The sequence below is a fragment of the Abramis brama genome (assembly GCF_963993115.1).
Source record: "Abramis brama genome assembly, chromosome: 3".
Taxonomy (NCBI): Eukaryota; Metazoa; Chordata; class Actinopteri; order Cypriniformes; family Leuciscidae; genus Abramis; species Abramis brama.
In genome coordinates, this window is record NC_139965.1 from 56,750,797 (window position 1) to 56,772,436 (window position 21,640).

Genomic DNA, 21,640 nt, shown 5'->3' on the forward strand with positions numbered 1-21,640 from the left:
TGATAAACATCCGATTTCTTTCTCAACTCTTTACTATCGCTTAAGACATAACCAACTGTGTATGAGAATATTTGTCAAGAGACTAGTATTTTGACATAAGTTTGTGTCCGTTCAAGAGGTTTCAGAAATGCGCCTCTGTGTGCGCACCCTTCAGGTGTCGAGTTTCGAATTGATAGTGAAACTTCGCAATTAATCAGCAAAACACGTGTGCCGAACCGTAGGTCCTGGTCTGTGCGGATCACGGATCAACTACGATCCTTTTAACCCCTAGCATAGATCGTGCTGATAACGGCTAGAGCAAGAGTGAAACCTGAGCGCTGCTGAGCACAAAAGATGGAGAAGAAATGTACCTTTGGAAAAGCATAGAAAATAATGATTTCTTGCTAATAGGAAATGCTAATATTTATGGTTATGGATTAAAGTAAATGATGTCTTTTTATGCAATGTGTTCTATCTCAGCTTTATATGCAAAGACAACTATACAGCCTGATACATTGTGTGAAGTTACATTGTACACAGAGCCTCTTGATGGCAAAGCACGTCTGAGCCATCAAATAGACCCTTAGGTGCAAGAAAACAGAGTGGTAGTCATTCATTATTTACACAAGCATTTACAGCCTCATTGTAGCAAGGCATTCAAAGAGACATGCACAGCTTATATAACAGATTGTGGCTTCAGTTTTGTTCATACACCCATCAACTCTGAGCTGAAGCCATTAGAACTTGCCTGTACAACATTAATCTCTGATAAAGCTTTGCACCACACAGACCCTTAAATCCTTTAGTCATATGATCCAGAACTCCCTCTGATTGATATGTGGGAGAGAGAATGAGATGGGGAGATATTCAAGCTGTATCTTAATTCCATCCAGACAAATCCACTTCCAGTTCCTCCCCCTGCCGTGTCCAAGCACCCTGTAATAATACCCAACACATCACCAGGATTGTGTCGTCATCATGTGACTTGTATCCAGTTTTCAGGTCAGGCTGACAGGCGCACTTGGTCTGACAGAGAGAGTTGGGTAGGTTTATCTGTTGGAGCTCCAGCTGGATAAGGTATGAGATAAAAGCAGAGGTTACAGGAACATAAAGGACAACAGTTGGATCAGGTAAACCTACTTCCCCTTTGTCCCCTCACAATGATATTTTTACAGTCTGCTTTCCATACCAGGGTAAATGAGTATGCGCAAGTGGATCTTGCTGTGCACTTCTAACGATCACTCTGTCTGTAAAGGCAAAGGGTGAGATGGTTTGTTTATTCTATGGTTTCAAGTGGATGTGATACAAATAGATGCTGGGCATGCTCTCATGCTCTGGGACAACATGAACCGCACTCTTTTCTGTCAACACCCAGTTTAAGCTCTGAAGTAACTAAGAGGTATCAGTTTCGGGGGTGATTATCTCTGGACTTTTAGTGACATGATGCCTCATGTAGACCCCCGCTAATGGCCAGCAGGACTGTTTATCTGGGGCTGAAATGATACGTGCATAAAGCAAGGTCAGAGCTGGGATTAAACGCTGTTCTCGGGGGGGTGAGGGATGGCTGAGGCTGTCAAAGCAGATGCTCTTTTGGCCACAGATTCTGTTCACGTGGACAGTTGGGTTTTGGAGATCAGCTCTGGGTTTTGTGGGGCTGGATTTTAGGGGTAGTGAGCGAGTAAATCCCTCACTACCCCCTAAAATGAGTTGGGAAAGCCAGGTTTGTATGTACGCATGAGATGGGTTGGGAGGATTGAGCAAGGTCCTGTTTGTAAGCGGTTCTCTGTTGGATCCAGGGTCGCTTTTTGTTGACAGGCGGTGGTGACATATTCAAAGGATTAGTGGCTTTCTACCTCTTAAAATAGAGAGAGGGAGAGAGATACTCAAGAAAACAAAACAGCAGTTAGACGACAGCAGTTTCTCAGAGTGCGACTGGATATGGCCATCATCACACACATGCACACCCAAACATATACCAAGTAACCCATTTGAAGTGCACCCGCTAAGAACAGCCGAAGCCGAGATGGCGCTGACGGGGGTTGAAGGTAAGAATGGCAGCAGTCGCACAGCTGTGCATGTCAGGTTTCCACAGACAGAGGTAGTGTACCAGAACCAGTAACTATTTTCTGGCAAGTCTTATAGGTACAGTGGCAGGGTGGAAGAACTTCCTAGTCGTCCTCACAGCATTTAAAACCAGTGATCCTAAGCAAAGTTTGTGGTGAAAACGGATGCAATAGTCAGCATTATTTTTTTGACAGAGTTTGATTTCACTAGCTGAGTTTTCATTGCCCTTCAAATTGCGTAAATTGAAATTATGAATTGAAAATATGCCCAATGCAAGCATGTGTATTTAGCAAAAACTCCCCCCAAAAAAATGTTTACGCTTTAATTAAGGTGATTTTTCAGGCAGTTTGAAAAAGGAATATTTCACAAAACTGCAATGGAAACAGTTTTTTCGTTTTTACAGGTCACCTGCTGTACGTAAATGTCACATGATCATTCTTTAAAGATGGCGCGGTATGTTTTGGACAGAAGATGAGACAGTTCTTTATTAATCTCATAAAAGACAAAATAGTACTGAATACTGGATTCTAAACAACAAAGAAATACCACAATTTATCAAGACCTCGAAGCAGATATGATGGAGAAACACCCAAAAAAACGCCATACGTGGCCGCTGCCAAGTATAAAGGGCTTTCCTTGCCATTAATGCTTGGACACATGTACGTCTCCTTCGATTAAAAATAATGGCTAGTGCGGTAGCTGCAATATACGTAAACCTACCAACATCCATCGCCCATGATTTTTGGAATAGCGAGAGGAAAAAAATATGTTTTAGTCGCATAAAAGGCTGACATTTCACAATAAATTTTTTTTATCAACATTTAGAAAATATTGCAAAAGTTTTGCGCAAATCTGTAATGGAAACCAGGCTTGTGTAATGGAGGAGATATTGAATCTTGTGATCAAATTGATGGTAGATTTATTTCTCATCAATAGAGCTAGAATATGCTCCAGTTTCATGCCAGATATCCTCTGGCTAGTTCTCAGATGTCTGTGGTTACACAGCTGGTACAACAGTCAGTATGACAGGCACACATTCTACTTGGTATGGGAGTTTCTTGGAACGACCATGAAGAATGGAAACCTTGACAAAGGGATCTGGTTTTTGCCCTGGATAGCATTTGATGCGACCACTGGGGACCATGTTCTTAACTGTTCAGGGAGAAGTCAAAGCCAGGGCTCAGACACTTGATCTGTCCTTACACAAGCATAACTGTTTTATTAGGCAGTGCATCTGCAGCTGTGCACTGGCCTAGTGACTGACTTTGCTGGCCTAAATCAACGGCCTGGGAATGCACATGGCATCTCAGGACTATTTACAGCAAGCGTGTTGACATGAGCCATGAAATATTTATCAAAGTAACCCTGTTGTTTTAGCAGTGACAGCAACTGACGGACTAGTACAGCACTTTTGAACACTAAACACTTGTATGATTTCAACATGACTTAAAAATGGGACATGCTTGGATGGGATCGCCGGACATAGGCTTTGAGAGATGACTTCAAGAATTCAGCAGCTTAATGTTACTGAGGTGTGTTTAAACATGCTTCTTTACAGATATGCCACGGCAGTTTCCGAAGATTGCTCTGAGTGATGTGGATGAGGAAGTTCGTCTACTGGCAGAGAAAGTGTATGCCTCTGCAATAAAGGAAGAGGACACTAAAGATGTCCTATCCATGTACACTGTCCCTGAGGACTGTCCCATTGGCCTGCAGGAAGCCAGACAGAGGGAGCTACTCAGAGAACTGGCTGAGCAACAGTCAGAAGAAAGTGCCAAACGGTCAGCATCATTTTGTTTTTCACTGTAGACTGCTACCAGTTGCTTCATCTGGTTTGAAACACCAGGCCAAACCAGTCAATGGAGGACAAGCTGGTCTTTTGAACATGGTAGCTGGTTTGCTGCTGGCCAGATTTGGTACCAGTGTAACCAATATGGTCTGGTTGAAACCAAGTCCACCAACAAGTCAACCATGTAGACCCAGGGTGTCCAATCCTGCTCTGGAAGGGCTAATGTCCTGCAGAATGTTGCCACAGAATACCTGTGTGGACATTTCTAGTGATCCTGAATACCTTTTATTAGCTATTTAATTAGGGTTAGAGCTAAACTGTGCAGGACAGTAGCCCTCCAGGATTGGAAACCCCTTGTGCCAGTTAATGACCTTAATGACCACCTTGGACCATCTTGAAAACATGTCAAACCAGCTACCATCAGAAGCTGGATTTCATTGGATTTTCCAGCAGGGCAATTAATGATTCATGTGCTTAGTGAATTAATAATTTAACTTTTAGCCCCTATTCGCTTTAATCCTCTGTAGGAAGAAGAGTTTTAAGATTATTCGATCTCAATCTATGTCACTGCAAATCCCATTAAGTACGGAGAGTGTCCGGGGTGTGGTGACCCCCCTCATTTCCCCTTCCTCTACCTGCTCCTCAATCTCACAAAATTTGCCGGAGTATCAAAGAGTCATCATTAGCGGAGACTACTGTGCTGGGGTGTGTATTATTAGAATGGAAAATCAATCCTTTCTCTACATTCTGTCATAATTTGTTAAAAGTTCATATAAAGGCTCTTTTAACAGCTGATCATGTTTTAACAATCATGTTTTGTTTCACAATCACTTGTGCACTTTCAGATTACAGTTGAGGATTATGAGCAAGCAGCTAAAAGTCTGCTAAAAGCTCTCTTTATTCGAGAAAAATACTCAAAACTGGCATATCACCGGTTCCCACGGACCACTACACAGTTCCTACGTATTGCAGCAAATGAAAGGTGGACAGAAGAAGATGAAACTCTTCCAGGTACATCTGCATTTGCTCAGGGTTCATAACCAGATGTGACTTGGATGGAGACCATGTTCTCATTCCAGGTTTATGGTAAATGGTAAATGGATTGCATTTATATAGCGCTTTCACAGACCTATGGCCACCAAAGCGCTTTACATTGCCTCACATTCACCCATTCACTCACTCATTCATACACCGAGTGTGATTCATACATTCATACACTCATTTATTTATGGCTTTGTAAACATTTCAGTGGAATTTCTGTTTACAAATGTTTGCTTGATGTTTCTCTTATGTCCCTTCCCAAGACATCAACATTGAACTAATTTTAGAAGACATAAGAGTTGACTTGAGTTATGTGTAGCTCAAGTAGGAACAACTAAGAAAAATAAGCACTAGAATGGGAACGATTCTAAAGGGGAAAACAGCATCTTTTAATGCTGATCACCAGCAAGGGAGACTGTATTGGTCTACTGATGTCTTCTTTCTAACTTAACCAGCAAGACTTTCCTAGTCAACCAGCTTCACCAGCTAAGTCTGCCAAGCCTTTCTTTTTTTTTTTCTTTTTTTTTTCTGGTTAAACCTTCTGCTCTCTACAGATATCTGTCCCTGCCCTGGTGAGGGAGAGGACCCTTACAGCATGGAGAATATTCCAGAGAACCTCAATTATCAGATGAAGATGAAGGATGGCATTATTTATGTATATGAAAACAATGAAGCTCTGAGCATGAACAAACCACGCTGTTTGCCTTATCCAGACCTGGAAACATTTGCCATTGACATGAGTCATGTGCTCGCCATGATCACTGATGGGCCTACGTAAGTCTCCAACCAATATTACCACAGCGGTCATCAAGTCTCTGTATTTGCATATCCAAGATGTAAAATTGAACATATTTCTTCTTTAAACAGTAAGACCTACTGCCATAGACGACTAAACTTCCTCGGGTCAAAGTTTTACCTACATGAAATGCTCAACGAAATGGCGGAACTAAAAGAACTCAAGGGTGTTCCTCATAGAGATTTCTACAATGTCCGAAAGGTATAATTTGAAACACTCATTGGTTTATGTAAATGTGATATCCACTGTGGCCTAAATGTACACAAATGCTCTCTTACAGGTAGACACGCATATTCATGCAGCAGCATGTATGAGCCAGAAACACCTGCTTGATTTCATCCAAACCACCAATAAAACTGATGCAGAGAGAGTCGTCCTGGAGAAGGCAGGGCTTAAACTAACTCTCAAACAGGTGTTTAACAACCTGAACATGGACCCTTATGATCTTACTGTAGACTCCTTAGATGTCCATGCCGTAAGTAACGTCTTATCTATACATTTACAGCCCAAGGATATGCTAGTTGCTTGTACAGTATGCATCATGTTTAGTGTATTCACAGGGCAGACAAACCTTTCATCGCTTTGACAAATTCAACTCCAAGTACAATCCAGTAGGAGCAAGTGAGCTAAGGGAAATCTACTTGAAGACTGACAATTACATCGAAGGAGAGTATTTTGCCCGCTTAATCAAGGTATAGTCATTTTGTCATAACAAGACTAAGGTTTTAGATTTGTTTGGTAGGGACATTTTAAAATCAGTCAAACTATACACAAGCACCAAGTATCTCTGCAGTATAGTGGATGGGCCTATTGAAAGAAATTAAGAAAAAATATCTCTACATTTTTTCTCTTCTCTAACTTGCAATCTAATCAAATAAACCTGGCATTGTATATTAGTGGCTGCTTGACAAATTGATTTGTTCTTCTCTTGTAAGTCCCTTTGGATAAAAGCATCTGCTAAATGCAGAAATGTTAATGTGTAAACTGCACATCATTATATGTCATGCAGTAAGCACGGTACTAATTTAGCTTGAATTTGTCTTTTTGTCTCTTTTAGGAAGTAGCACATGATCTGGAGGAGAGCAAGTATCAGCATGCCGAACCACGACTGTCCATCTATGGTCGTTCCCCAGAGGAGTGGGAAAGTCTCTCCCATTGGTTTATTCAGCACAAAGTGTACTCTCCAAACATGCGCTGGATCATTCAGGTGCCCAGAATATAGTAAGTAGCTACATTCATTCTTAATATTTTCAGTATTTTCCAAAAATTGTATATCTTGTTTTACAATTATGTTATGTTTATTTCTTCCAGTGACATTTTCAAGTCACGTAAGTTGATTCCTAATTTTGCCAAGATGCTTGAGAACATTTTCCTTCCTCTATTTGAGGCTACAGTGAATCCTCAGAAGCACAAAGAGCTCCACGTATTTCTTAAATATGTAAGTTCAAGGTTCATATTTGATGTAAATTTTTTAAATCAATGTACTTCATGTAAAATTCATTTAACTGTTTTAAATATCACATGACCATATGTGGACACTCCCTTCTGATTAACTGGTTTGAATAAAAATTAAATTAAAATTAAAATTAATTCCAGTGAATGCAAATCTTATTTTTCATAGCATGCAATAACATTTTAGGGAATTGTGTGCTTTCAAAATTTCACACAGTTTAGGGAGGATATTTTCTGCTCCAGCATGAAAAATGTGACCCAGATATGAACCCCACTCAACATATTTTCAAGGATTAATTAAAATGACAACCACGAGTCAGGCCCCATCAGCCAACGTCTGACCTCTGACCAATGCCTGACCTCACTAATGCTCTTGTGTCAGAGCAAATCCCTGCATCCATTTTCCAACATCTAGTGGAAACCTTCTCAGAGGAGTGCAAGCTGGTGTCCACATACTTCTATCAATATAGTGCATTTTATCTAAAAAGAAGTTTAATTATATCATGATAATAGGCAATGCAATGTAAGAACTCAGAGTGCACTTCAAATAAATCATTTTGCAAGACTTTATCACACATCACTCATTGGACGTCCCTTCTTTCTCAGGTGACTGGCTTTGACAGTGTGGATGATGAATCCAAGCATAGTGATCACATGTTCTCTTATAAGAGCCCCAAGCCTGAGCAATGGACAACAGATGACAACCCACCCTACAGCTACTACCTCTTCCACATGTATGCCAACATCATGGTCCTCAACAACCTCAGGAAGTATGTGCTCCATTATATCCGTTTCCCCAACTGGAAAATTCCATTAGCTGAAGGGAGAGGCTACATATCCCATACCAATAGGAAAAATGTCTGCACTAAAGGGGGTTGGGGGGGTGGGGTGGGGGTAAACAGAGATTACTTTAATATTTGCAAGATCTTCTATTATACCCTCAGGCTTTGATAAACCTTGAATAAGTACTGGAAGGCATTCGAGAACAAATGGTTTCCAGTTGCATGTGTGAGTTTCACCATGCACCAGGACATCTATAAATACCACTGTATCGGTAATACACACATATTGGGTTACAACTGAGATACTGTTAAAGCCTGTGGAATATTGTCAGTAGAACAAGCTGACATCATCTTTCCACTTTATAAAGGATGGATTGTGGACCAGATTAATGGGGGTCAGTAACCCAGGGCCTCTGAATGCATTGAAAAGGTATAAATGTATGTACACAGGAAATACAATCGCAGGAAACAGTAAATGCTGCAGAAAACGTTTTTTTCAGATAGCGTAAATAATATTCTTTATGTGGTTACAACCAAAATAACTGGCTTCATGTTGAAAAAATCAATATCAACCTGACAAATCAAAGGAAGTAGATAGATCTTGAAATAACTGTAGGAGGGAGGTAGGTAGGTGTTGAAGTGTCCTGCCCTTGTATTGCAGTGAATTCCATTATAAAGTGAGCAGGGATGCACTTACCATACGGAGCACCGGGATTTCAACACCGTCAGATTTGCATACAAGTGTTTAAAAGGAATGAAAAGTTCCGATATGGGGCAGGCCTATTTCAGTGATGGAGAGGGACAATAGACAATGATATAATATTTATATGGTAAAATACAGTATATAATTAGTGTCACTGACTAATTACATGCAATGCTAATTCAGTGACACTGTGCAAGCTATTGTGTCTAACGCAATTCTGTATTTTTGGCAAAGCAGAATTATGAGTATTTCTATGCTGGTTTCACCAGTGACCTGTGCATGGGGGACCAGAACCACAAATTCAGTAGTTATAATGCACAACAATATTAGCTGTAATCTTACTGTCACTAACACTAATTACATAGGCACATCATGATTATTGGTGGGTTTTAAGTGTAATAAAATCGGCACAATTTTTTTTTTAGAAAAGCGGCAGCAAATTTGATCATTTTAGGCCATAAAAATCAGCGAAATCAGTCGGACTGAGAAGTGCCCTCTGAATACCGTACAGCAGCTGTTATGTTGTATGCTATAGTCATAGTGCATTTTGTCTCTTGCAATATACACACCCAGTCGATCAGCAGTTTCTGAAATACTCAGACCAGCCCGTCTGGTGCCAACAACCATGCAACATTCAAAGTCACTTAAATCACATTTCATCCCCATTCTTATGTTCAGTTTGAATGTCAGCAGATTGTCTTGACCTGTGCTGCATCCAAAATCCAATACTTCTTTATATAGTATGATTAAAAAGAGTAGTATGTCCGAATACATAGTATTCAAAAATCAGTAGGCGGAAAGTCCATGAATGGCCTACGGCTTTCGCCGAGATTCTCAAGTGTGCATTCGATGAGGCCACGGGAGAGGATTTATGAATGGTAGTGAAGTGACGCAGCTGATGCTGGTAGTTCACGTGATGGTAACAACATGGCGGATGTAGTACCACCGAATTTTACTCATACTACCCTTATTCAGACTATATAGAATGCACTTTTTAGCGGTCGGAAAGTAAATTCAAATTTAAATATAGTACCTACGTGATTTCGGACCCAGTGCATGTCTACATGCCTAAATGCATTGAGCTGCTGCCATGTGATTTGCCTATTAGATATTTGCGTTAACGAGCAGTTGAACAGATGTACCCAAGAAAGTGGCCGATGAGTGAGTATTGTATGTATTCTTGTAATTGCAACTTTATTTCTCAAATTTGCTCTATAATTTCTTACTTTGGCATTATATTTGCAACAAGTGGGGGCCTATAATCTTCCATAAATTTTTTCCCCAAAATTTTTCAACTTACATATGTGTGTGTTTTCACAGGGAACGTGGTCTTAGTACCTTTCAGTTCCGTCCACACTGTGGAGAAGCTGGTTCTATCACCCACCTGGTTTCAGCTTTCCTCACCGCAGACAACATCTCTCATGGCTTAAACCTGAAAAAGGTAAGTAGAAGATTAGTCCAAACTTACAGTGCTCAACAGCTCTTTAAAATGAGGGAAATTATGCAGTGTACTTTTGAAATTTAGTTCAAAGTCTAATGCAGTATCATTCTGACAAGATGAATGATGACTATTAATTGCGAGAGCTTATTAGTCAAACTAGCAAATATCTTGTACTTTAATTTATGGTGGCAGCAAAGAGTTCAGATCCTTGGCCTGAGTCTATTAACTAAGCAAATGCAGATGTGACGTGTTACAACTTGATTTGACTATGTACTTGTGTTAGTGATGAGCCCAGAATCAATGGAGCCTCTGCTGCTGTACAAAAACATGCAAATGAAAGCAGGCGGATCTAAGAGCCTGATCAGAGCATTTGATCTTCTCACGTAACACACATATGTCTGTGTGTGTGTGTGTGTTTCTCCAGAGTCCTGTGCTGCAGTACCTGTACTATCTTGCCCAAGTGCCCATTGCCATGTCCCCTCTGAGTAACAACAGTCTGTTCCTGGAATACTCCAAGAACCCACTGCGAGAGTTCCTACACAAAGGCCTGTGTGTGTCCCTCTCCACTGACGACCCCTTGCAGTTCCACTACACCAAGGTCAAACTACAACCATCTTATACACTCTTTAATATAAAGGTTCTTTATTGCCATTGCAGGTTACATGAAGAACCTTAAATATCAATGGAACCTTTCCATTGCACAACTGGTTATTTTATAGTGGAAAGGGTTCTTTAGATTTTTAGATTCATGAAAGTGGTTCTTTTAAGAACGGTTCACTGGAAGGTTCTTAAATGGTTCTTCTATGCTATGGCATCACTGTGAAAACCCCGTTTAGGAAAAAAATTGTAGTGTAGCTGGACCCCAATTTCCTACATTTACCTGAAGTAACCACCTAAAATTTTAAATAATGCTCTAAACTTTTAATAAATATATTCAATAATGGATTTTATAAACCAGGTTAAGCCTGACATATGAAATTATAGTCAGAAAAATACACTTTTTGAAACTGAACAGTTTATTGAACCTTTAGACAATTTTTTTAAAAAAGAGTAAAAAAAACATCATATTTCATCATATTTCAAACATCATATTTGATACATACATGATACATACATACATCAAACATCATATTTGATACATCAGGCTTTTATGGCTCCTATAGTATTATATAATGAGAATATGAAGCTCATACTTGAGGGAAAAACTGTGACAAAACAGAGAAAAATTTGCAATTTGGTTCGGTTTCTGATATTTAGCCTGCCCTATATGGCCAAAAAGAAAGATGAAATTCTGATAGCTTAAAATGAAATTTAATGAGGTATTTTAACAGTATAGCAGACCACTTACATAAAATGCATATAAATATCACTCCCTATTTGCTGATAAGATATCCTAGTAACTAGTAAGATGCAATATTAAAAGGCTTTTTAGTTAGAAAAAAAAAAGTATGAATTAGAGGGCAGAATGTTAAAAATAATATAACAATAATTGTTCCAACAGGAATGTGAATGGAATTTAAAAAAATATAATTTGTAGCCAGTTGAAACAAGTCAATAATAAAAACTCTAATAAAAAATACAGCTCTAAAAAATTCTGAAAAGCAAGGAAAGGAAGTCACTGATGGTCCTTTGTTGATTCATTTTTATCCAAATTCTGACCGTATGAATCAATATCACACTGAATATGTCTGTAGGCATGAGGCTGAAGTAGCCTAAGAAATAAATGCTGTCCTGTTGTTGAGACCAAGAGCCACCAAGATAGCTCAATAAACAAAGAAAAATGATTGAGTAACTTACATTTTAGATGCAAAATCTATTTTTGCTCCTCCAGTGAAAACAATTCCAAACAAATCCACAACAGATTTCAATGTAGCACGTCTGCGTGCAACACACAGCAGTCCTGTTTTGTTTTGTTCCTGACTGAATCAGTTTTTGAATGATTCGCTTGAGTGAATCATTCAAAGACTCACTCACAACACACTTGTCACCACATACTTTCGTAGCGATGTAACTTGCAGAAAGATCACTGAAAAGAATCCTCACAATTAACGTCGGCATGAAACGGAAGTTGCATTAGTCTTTTCTTCCATATTGTGACGTATATCAGAGTGAAACACTTCTCCAACAAGAAAAAATGTATTTAGTGCGGGACTTGATTTTGTCCATTGAGAATTGATTGGATTGTTGTCGTTTGCTGTTGTTGTGATGTTGCCCCGCCCTCACGTCAGTTAACACGTTATCAGAGAAGAGATGTCGCTGTGAGGGAGGGGAAGTTGCTTTGTTTAAATAATAATAATAATAATAATAATAATAATAATGTGTACTGATAGATCATTTATATTAAAAACAAGAATTATTCATTTTGATTTCATTACTGTATATTTAAAAAGCATGTAATCCCAGCACAATTTCTCAAAGAGGCTTGAACTTTTTGAACTTCAAAATGTTAATTTATTAATAATGCTGTTAATGTAAATAAAATTAAATAAAATCCATTACTAAGTTTAATTTGTAAAGAAAAATTATACATTTATAATAAGTTTTTAGGTAAATCAAATTTACTTAATGCGTTTTTATTTCATTTTATTTGCATGAATTGCCATTTTGAAGTTCCAGCCTACACAAGTCTGAGTCTTTGAGAAATTGTGCTTGAATTACATACTCTTTGAATATACAGTAATTTGTGTATATACAGTAACTTTGTAATTGTTTTATTATGTGTACTGCAGGAGGCTTTAATGGAGGAGTATGCTATTGCAGCCCAGCTGTGGAAGTTGAGCACATGTGACGTGTGCGAGATCGCTAGGAACAGTGTCCTGCAGAGTGGCCTTTCCCACGAGGTAGTGCACATCCTCAATTCATAACATTTATATAAATATTTGTTCAGCACAACACTGAAGCCCTTTGCCATTTTCCTCAGGAGAAAAAGTACTTCCTTGGGGTCAATTACCTAAAGGATGGGCCAGAGGGGAATGACATTCGGCGGACAAATGTAGCCCAGATCCGCATGGCCTACAGACACGAGACCATGTGTAATGAACTCAGCTTCCTGGTAGACGCAGTAAAGTCAGAGGTTGTCGGGTCACAGTAGCTGTCCAGTACGTCTCTGCTAAGCCCTCTGTGCCCATATACTGTACATGCATGGTTGCTATTTTTTATATACTGTAGGAATGGATGCACAGGAATCAAAATTGTAATGTTTATTATCTAGTCTTGCTCTGCTTCTCATATTTCTCTAATACCCAGCCTTCTTGTAAACACCGCTGTCTGCCTATGCAATGCTTTGAATGGGCGTTTCAAAGTGGGTTTGGCATTCTTGACATTACATTACATGGGCAGTGTCTCCCCCCTGTGGAGATTTGTGAACTATGTCCTCTATACATGTACATGTGCAATTGGAAATAGCCTAGTTGTCAGGCAGACACTGAGATGCTTCTGTGGCAATCAAAATTGTCTGGAACATTCCACCCCTGCTCTGCTGAACCAAACATTATCCTACCGAAACTCTCGCACCACTTGCACATCTTTCTCATCTCGTGCCTAACTCCAATTCATTTCCCATAAATTCTCCACTGTCCTTTCAGTAATAAAAAATGTAACTAAAGGTACACTATGTAGCTTTTTTTTGTTAAGAATCAACTAAATTTAAATAGTCAATACATCATCAATCGATGTTCCAAAACGTGTTTTTGTCTTACCTTGACTCCAGGGCTTAAAATGAACTTTTTTCCTCAGCAGCCACTGTGGCGAGTGCTTTCGCTGTCCACAATTTTGACATTGATACCATGGGGGGAAAACTGCCATATAGATATTTTTTATATTATAGGAATATTAGGCTGCTGTCACTTTAAGACCTGACACACAGATCCATTATACTGTTGCACATGCATTTTCTTTCTCAACTGTTTACATTCACTTAAAACATAACTGACTATGTTTACGTGAATACACGCCAAGATTGGCATTTTGACATTATTTTGTGTATTTGACTGTTTAAGCGCAATAAGCAGCGAAAAATAACGTGCTTTAGTACTGAGAGGCTGCTTTATGTCTGCGCACTTTGGGTGTGAGCAGAAAATCTGTGGGAATGAGTAAAATGATGTGCAATACTTTCAATAATTTCAAGCCCTGTAGCACCAACTATATTCATCCGGAAAAAATGAAACGAGTGAGTGAGAGGAGGCGGGTTTGTGTGTAACTTGCTGTCGGAGATATGAGAGAGTGAGAAAGCACAGCTGGTATTGTGCATCTTTTCTGTGGAAAATGAGTATTGGAAGTGTTTCAGATATTTCAGTATCGATATGCATTGAAAAATCTATATTTTGAAAACACTACATTGCACTTAGTTTATTATTTCAGATGCCTTTTTAAAAAACTACAATTGAAAAATGTATATAATATATATTTAACACGCCAAAGTGGCTAGTAGGAGTGACTGCGTTACACACCACTGAAAGCCTATTGTAAGTGCTTATATGTTAGACCAGGCAGAATGTTTTTCGCCGAAAATTGCGCACATACGTCACTCGCCCGTGCTTGTCTCGTCATATCCATTAATAGAGAGAAGTTGCTGTGGCTATTTTGGCGCGTGTCTGATGTGGGAGTGACAGAGGTTAGTTTCACAACGTAGCAGCTAAATAACTCCCGGGAATCCCCCATTTTAAAATAAACCCGAAAAGAGGAGAGTCAGCTGAATAGAACGCAAAAAATAGAACGCGGCAGAGCTCTATCGCTGAATAAAACAAGAATCAATATTGGATTTTTTTTTTTTGAGATAGTGAGAACTGAGGGATTTGAAATGTCATAAAAGTGATGTGGAGATATAGCCTGGAAATCCAGACCTAAATCTAAAAGATTAATGGTCTGGCGTCGACTAATGAAAATCGGCCAGCTCGATTGGCGACACCAAGCATGCATTTGAAAATCTCACTGCACGCAATTGGACAACACTACGCCCAATCACAACAAGCCCCATACGCTTAGCTACCAGCGGAGCTAACTGGTAGATTATACTCTTACCGTATCCGGTCGGCAAAACAGCAAAAACGTCCTTCTTGCAAAGGAGCGATTCGAGCGGCGTCTTCTGTTCCTGTTTTAGATAAAAAGCCAAGTCTAACTCGTTCATTGTAGCGGCCAAAGCCGTTTCAAACAACTGGTATTCATCCATAACCATCTTGCAATGTTTACTAATGACTTCCGACGTCACAGCGCTGTCGTCATCTGTTTAGATCGCCTCTGGCCCGCCTATATCAGATTACCCGATGTGATTGGTGCAGCTCAGATCGAGGGGCGTATTTAATGAGCATCATTACTCGACACCAGAGTAACTCGCTGAGCAAATTCAACTTGTGCTCTCGCGAGAACTCTGGATTACCAGGGTAGTGGAGATAGTGAATTTATTACTCAACAGGTAAGTTATTTTATTGAACAGATAAAGTGTAGCTTTCAGAGTTCATTGTAAAGCATTATCTATTGTAAAAGGTCATTTATCTGCACAGTCACGCAGAGTCGAAGCACAACCAAAACAATGTTCTTCTGCAAAATGCCTGCAGTTTTGTTTTTAACCGATAGAGGGCCAAAAGTTACATAGTGTACCATTAAGCAACAAAAAACAAAAAAAACGTTAAAAAAACATTGCACATGGTTGTCCTTTTTAATTAATGCAGCAAATAATGTTATAATGTTAAAAAGGGAAACAGAATGCATTGTTTGAATGAACTTCTTTTGAGAATATCTGTAATGTGTGAAACACTGTTTAGTTTTATTTGATGCAGTGCCTGTAGTGTTTTCTGAGGCCAGCATATTTCCCAGACAGCAACATAGTGTCTGCCCAGATCCTGTACATGTGGATTCGATGCGTACCAGATGTGGGCCAAGTCTGGGTCGACATTATGTTGCTGCCTGGGTTATTCCTTGAAATAACTTAGTAAGATCAATATGCATATTTTTTTTCTTCCTTTTTATGTTTAAATTTTATAAATGGCTACAAATAAAAATAAAAATAATAGTAAATAATTTCTCCTGTATTTTGTGTGTGCTTTTCATTTGTTTTACTTTCTTTGTAATGTTTTTTCCATAAAAAAAATAAATAAAAAAAAAAAATAATATATATATATATATATATATATATATATATATATTATTTTTTTTTTTTTTTTTTTTTTTATATATATGTATATGTATATATAAATCACACACACTCACGCTCATCCTTCCATCACAGGAATAAATTTCATTTTAAAATACATTACAATTGAAAACGTCCTGGTTGCGTATGCAACCCACTGTGTTCCCTGAAGGAGGGAACGGAGGACGTAGTCGACGTCGACTGAATGGGATCACACTAGGGAGCCAATTGTCTTCGAGCATGTGAGCACGAGCAAATGAAATTTTGTGTGCGTGATTTGCATCACACACTCCGCCCCGCGGAGCGGGTATAAATACGTAAGTGGATGCACGCACTAGTTGCTTTACGCTGAGGAGCCGTGAGAACTCGGTCAGCGGTGGTCCAGCTATAGTGGCGAAGGGACTACGACATCTCTTCTCTGACGTAGTTAACGTCGACTGATTGGGATCTTTACCCTGGAAAACGCCACTAGAGCTGCCACCTTCCAGTGCCTGGGTAGAAAGCCTCAAGTCCACCCGCAACTCTGAGGCGGAGAAGGGCAAGGCTTAGGCCAGGGAAGTCAACTGCTGTTCCTACAGGATCACTGGGAAAGCGTACCCTGTAAAGGAAGGAAAGGTACGCTGCGGAAACCACATCCTGGCCCGAAGGGAGGTAATGTGGGGAATACACATATGGACTGGGCGGCTGACCAGGCAGTACAACATATGGAAATGTTACTGGGATGACTCCAGCCTATAACAGGGGGGAGGATCAACCAACAGTGACAAAGACACGGGCTCACCGCAGGGAGCCGTACCGTGGAATAATACACATATGGGATCGCCGTAGGGATCACAACATATGGACCCAGCCTTACACGGGTTCCAATAGTGCATACGAGTGGTAGGCCTGGCTTCGGACGCTCCGCCACGTCCGATGCCGCAGGGTATGGAGGAACTCAACAGGGTTCGGTTAAGGCAGTGTTTCCCACACATAGACTAATTCGTGGCGGTGCGCCACAGAATCACCACTGGCCGACACATATTGCGTTTTGTTATAAAAAAAATTTTTTTTACGCTATTTAATACACGCAGCATATTCATTCAGCTGCATTTCCTTTCCCTGCTCTCCCTCCGTCTCTCTGTCACTCATGCGTCTCGCTCACAAGCGATTTTTTTGTCTCGCCAAAGCCTTATGTGATCGGTGAGTGATGTAGATGACTGCTGCGCTTACGATAGGGAGCATATTACTGAAAGAACGAGCAGAGAGAGGGGCCTGGTCGCGCGTGTGCGCGTGTCTTCAAACTGTTGCTATCTCTCGCTCCCTCGTGCATATTAATCAAAATTAATTGAGAATTGACACGATGGTAAAAGATCGGAAGACCGAAGTTTCACGTGGAGCATTCGGATATTTTTTTTCCTGAATTACCGCTGGGTGTGAATTGTGCTAAAAAAATAAAATAAATTTACATTGCCTTATCTTCTCTGAAAAGCGTTTCGCCCATTCAGCTGACATAAAAAACACTTTAAATAAACAAAACAAAACCTTGTGATAAGGTTCAGTCCAGTAATAATAAGGAAGGAAGAAGACAGGGGTCGGCTTGAGCTGGGACTCACGTTTTATTCACTCTTTTCCGTATAAACAAAAAGGTGCGCACAAAGCGCGTTCACCGTGCATGTACACAGCAATAAACAAACAATAACTCAGAATTCTCTTTAGACGTTTCTCGATCTCCGACAGCACACGCGAGGTCCCAGCTCGTCTCTCTCTCTCTCTCTCTGCCGCGCTCCGGCTTATATGCGGTCTCTCCACGCCAATTACTGAAATCAGACACAGGTGTTCATCATCTGCACTTGACCTACTTACGCTCCGCTCTGCTCCGTCCTCTCTCTCCCGCTACAGACTCCGCAAAACCACGCCCCCCTCGCCACATACCCCCACCGCCCGACTCAGGCCGGGGAGCCATCCGGTCTGCAGCCTCCCCCCCCCTCCTCCTGGAGAGAAAGTCAGCCACAGCCATCTGTACACCCGGCCTGTGGATCACCTGGAACTTAAAAGGCTGTAAAGCTAGATACCAACGAGTGATCCGCGCGTTGGTATCCTTCATGCGGTGGAGCCACTGCAGGGGAGCGTGGTCCGAACAGAGGGTGAACTCCCGCCACAGGAGGTAATAGCGAAGGGTGAGAACGGCCCATCTGATGGCCAAACACTCCTTCTCTATGGTGCTGTACATCGTCTCTCTCTTAGAGAGCTTTCGACTGATGTACAGCACCGGCCGCTCTTCACCCTCCACCTCCTGGGACAGGACAGCGCCCAACCCCCTGTCCGACGCGTCTGTCTGTAGGATAAAGGGGAGAGAAAAGTCAGGAGCATTTAAGAGCGGACCGCCACACAGAGCAGCCTTTATCTGGGTGAAAGCCTGCTGACACTGCTCCGTCCACTGGACCCTATCTGGTGCCTCCTTTTTAGTTAAATCAGTCAGCGGGCTAGCAGTGTCCGAAAAATTAGGTACAAACCTTCTATAATAACCTGCCAGCCCCAGGAACTGTCTAACCTCCTTTTTGGTCTTGGGTCTCGGACAGGTCGCAACTGCTGCCGTCTTGTCAATTTGTGGACGCACCTGTCCATGACCCAAGTGGAAACCCAGATATCTTACTTCCAACCGCCCAATTGCACACTTCTTCGGATTGGCCGTGAGCCCAGCCCTTCTCAACGTCTTCAGGACAGCTCGCAAATGCTGCATATGTCGCTGCCAATCACCACTATAAATGATAATATCATCTAGGTATGCAGCGGCATATGCAGCATGCGGCCGGAGAATTCTGTCCATCAGACGCTGAAAGGTGGCCGGAGCCCCGAACAACCCGAACGGAAGTGTAACAAATTGGTGTAATCCGAACGGCGTTGTGAAAGCTGTTTTTTCTTTGGTCATGGGAGACAAGGGGATCTGCCAATAACCCTTAGTTAAGTCCAGTGTCGAATAAAAACGAGCAGTGCCTAGTCGATCAAGCAATTCGTCAACCCTAGGCATTGGATATGCGTCGAATTTCGACACAGCATTCACCTTCCTGTAATCCACACAGAACCGTACTGAGCCGTCCGTTTTAGGAACTAAAACTATCGGGCTCGCCCAGTCACTGTTGGATTCTTCTATTACTCCCATTTCTAGCATCGCTTCTAATTCACTTTGAACCACTTTTTTCTTGTGTTCTGGTAATCTATACGGCCGGCTGCGAACAACCACGCCCGGCTCAGTCTCAACATGGTGCTGAATGAGATTCGTTCGACCAGGCAGTGGTGAAAACACATCAGCAAAATCTGCTTGTATTGATTTGATATCAGTGAGCTGCGAGGGTGAGAGGTGGTCTCCTCCAGGGGCCAGAGCGAGGGATTGGGACTTTGAATTCACTTCTGGACCGAGATCCTCCTCCCCACTCACTACCGTCGCCAGCATCACTGATTCCGCCTCAGACCATTTTTTAAGCAGGTTGAGGTGATATATTTGATGTGCTCCGCCTCTATCTGTTCGAACTACCTCATAGTTGAGATCACCAACTCGCCGTGTAACCTCAAAGGGCCCTTGCCACTTTGCGAGTAACTTTGAACTAGAAGTAGGGAGTAATACAAGCACTTTATCTCCCGGTGCGAATTGACGTAGTCTAGCCCCCATGTTGTACAACCGACTCTGCTTGTCTTGTGCCTGTAACAAATTCTCCATTGATAGCCGCCCCAAAGTGTGGAGTTTTGTTCTCAGGTCCATGACATATTGAATTTCATTTTTGCTATTAGAAGGTCCATCCTCCCAAGTCTCTCTAAGGACATCCAGCACCCCCCGTGGCTGACGTCCATAGAGAAGCTCGAAGGGGGAAAACCCCGTGGAGGCTTGCGGGACCTCCCGTACAGCGAACAAAAGGGGTTCTAACCACTTATCCCAATTTTTGGCGTCCTCATGTACGAACTTACGAATCATGGATTTTAACGTGCGGTTAAACCGTTCGACCAGCCCGTCTGTCTGTGGGTGATAGACACTTGTTCGAATCGATTTAATGCCCAGTAATTCGTACAGCTCGCGAATAGTACGTGACATAAACGCCGTGCCCTGATCGGTGAGGATTTCTTTTGGAATCCCCACCCGGGAGATTAATTGAAACAGTGCGCTCGCCACACTCTTAGCAGAAATAGTGCGGAGAGGTACTGCTTCAGGATACCGCGTTGCATAATCCACCAGAACTAATGCAAAGCGGTGTCCTCGCGCTGACCGTTCTAATGGCCCGATGAGGTCCATACCAATTCGTTCGAAGGGGACCTGCATTAATGGAAGGGGGCACAATGGTGCTTTTGGGGTGGCCGGTGGATTCACCAACTGGCATTCACGACAAGACGCGCACCACCTGCGCACATTCTCGTGAATGCCCGGCCAAAAGAACCGGGCCATGAGACGATTTAGTGTAGCCGTTTGTCCTAAATGCCCAGCCATTGGATTACAATGAGCCGCCTGGAAAAGCATTTCCCGACGGCTTCTAGGTATCAGTAACTGGGTTGTATCTTGCTTTGTCTGGGCGTCTTGGGTCACCCGATACAACTTATCTTTTAAAATTGAAAAATAAGGATAGGAGAGCGGTTGTTCAGGATGAAGAAGCTGACCGTCGATAGAACGAACCTGATCAAAGGCGTTTTTCAGCGTTTCATCCCGTGACTGTTCCAGGGGAAAATCATCACGCTCAGGGAGGATGTTTCGCTCCAGAGCACTCTGTTCCCCTGAAAGAGGCTCCGGAGGTTCCGGTTCAGCCTCTCCCAACTGTGCAACCGCTATTCTACTCTTCTCTCTTTTTCCCCAAGAGGCATCCGAACACAAATATCCCAATAATTTGTTGAATGAGGGCCAATTAGTACCCAAGATTATCGGATGCCGGAGGTGCGGATTAACTGCCACCTCTATTCTATGCTTTTCTCCCCTGAATTGAACATCCACAGGCAAAATAGGATAACTCACCACTTCCCCGTGCACACACCGAACCTTAACCACGCGGCTATTATCCAATGCCCTAGGTTGAATCAGACTTTGATGTATAGAGGATTGGTTACATCCTGAATCCACCAGAGCCTGATATGTACCCCCCTTGATACTCACTGGTATTTGGTATAGGCCAGCTTGATCGAGGGCAGCCTGTGGCGCGTCGGGGACCCGGATCAATGTCCCCACCTCCATCACTGGACACCTGTCAATAAAATGTCCTGGGTCCCCACAGCGCCAACAGGCCGGCCCAGACTTTACCGCCGCCCTGTCGGCAGGAAGCGGGTCAAGCGATTGGCGTGGAGAGAGCGGTGATGGAGTGGGCGGGGCGAAGAATCCCGTGGTCGAACTTCCCCCCCTTGGAGGAACCCTGGGTGCAGCCGTTGGCTCCGCCGAATACCCCGTTCTCCACCGTGGCGCTGGTTTCGGTGGGAGCCCTCCCCGGGACCTGGGAAGGGGAACAGGTTTGGAGA

General features: G+C 41.9%; 1 protein-coding gene across 13 annotated transcripts in view; it reads left to right on the forward strand.

Moving 5' to 3' along the window:
- ampd3a (adenosine monophosphate deaminase 3a) overlaps nucleotides 1-16,073 on the forward strand; it is an 18,698-nt gene extending 2,625 nt beyond the window's left edge. For 6 of the 13 annotated variants that reach the window (XM_084107846.1, XM_084107849.1, XM_084107851.1 and 3 more), the window contains 14 exons: nucleotides 3,602-3,824; nucleotides 4,360-4,537; nucleotides 4,678-4,843; nucleotides 5,428-5,647; nucleotides 5,741-5,870; nucleotides 5,950-6,144; nucleotides 6,230-6,361; nucleotides 6,727-6,890; nucleotides 6,981-7,107; nucleotides 7,728-7,891; nucleotides 9,927-10,047; nucleotides 10,472-10,645; nucleotides 12,777-12,887; nucleotides 12,968-16,073. In XM_084107846.1, coding sequence (XP_083963972.1) covers nucleotides 3,602-3,824; nucleotides 4,360-4,537; nucleotides 4,678-4,843; nucleotides 5,428-5,647; nucleotides 5,741-5,870; nucleotides 5,950-6,144; nucleotides 6,230-6,361; nucleotides 6,727-6,890; nucleotides 6,981-7,107; nucleotides 7,728-7,891; nucleotides 9,927-10,047; nucleotides 10,472-10,645; nucleotides 12,777-12,887; nucleotides 12,968-13,138 — 2,276 coding nt within the window. In that variant the 3' untranslated portion in view covers nucleotides 13,139-16,073. Of the gene's footprint in view, nucleotides 1-992; nucleotides 1,110-1,697; nucleotides 2,025-3,601; nucleotides 3,825-4,359; nucleotides 4,538-4,677; nucleotides 4,844-5,427; nucleotides 5,648-5,740; nucleotides 5,871-5,949; nucleotides 6,145-6,229; nucleotides 6,362-6,726; nucleotides 6,891-6,980; nucleotides 7,108-7,727; nucleotides 7,892-9,926; nucleotides 10,048-10,471; nucleotides 10,646-12,776; nucleotides 12,888-12,967 lie in introns of those variants that run through there. The other 7 variants (XR_014605291.1, XR_014605292.1, XR_014605293.1 and 4 more) reach the window with 5 other exon arrangements.
- Nucleotides 16,074-21,640: the final 5,567 nt, after the last annotated feature.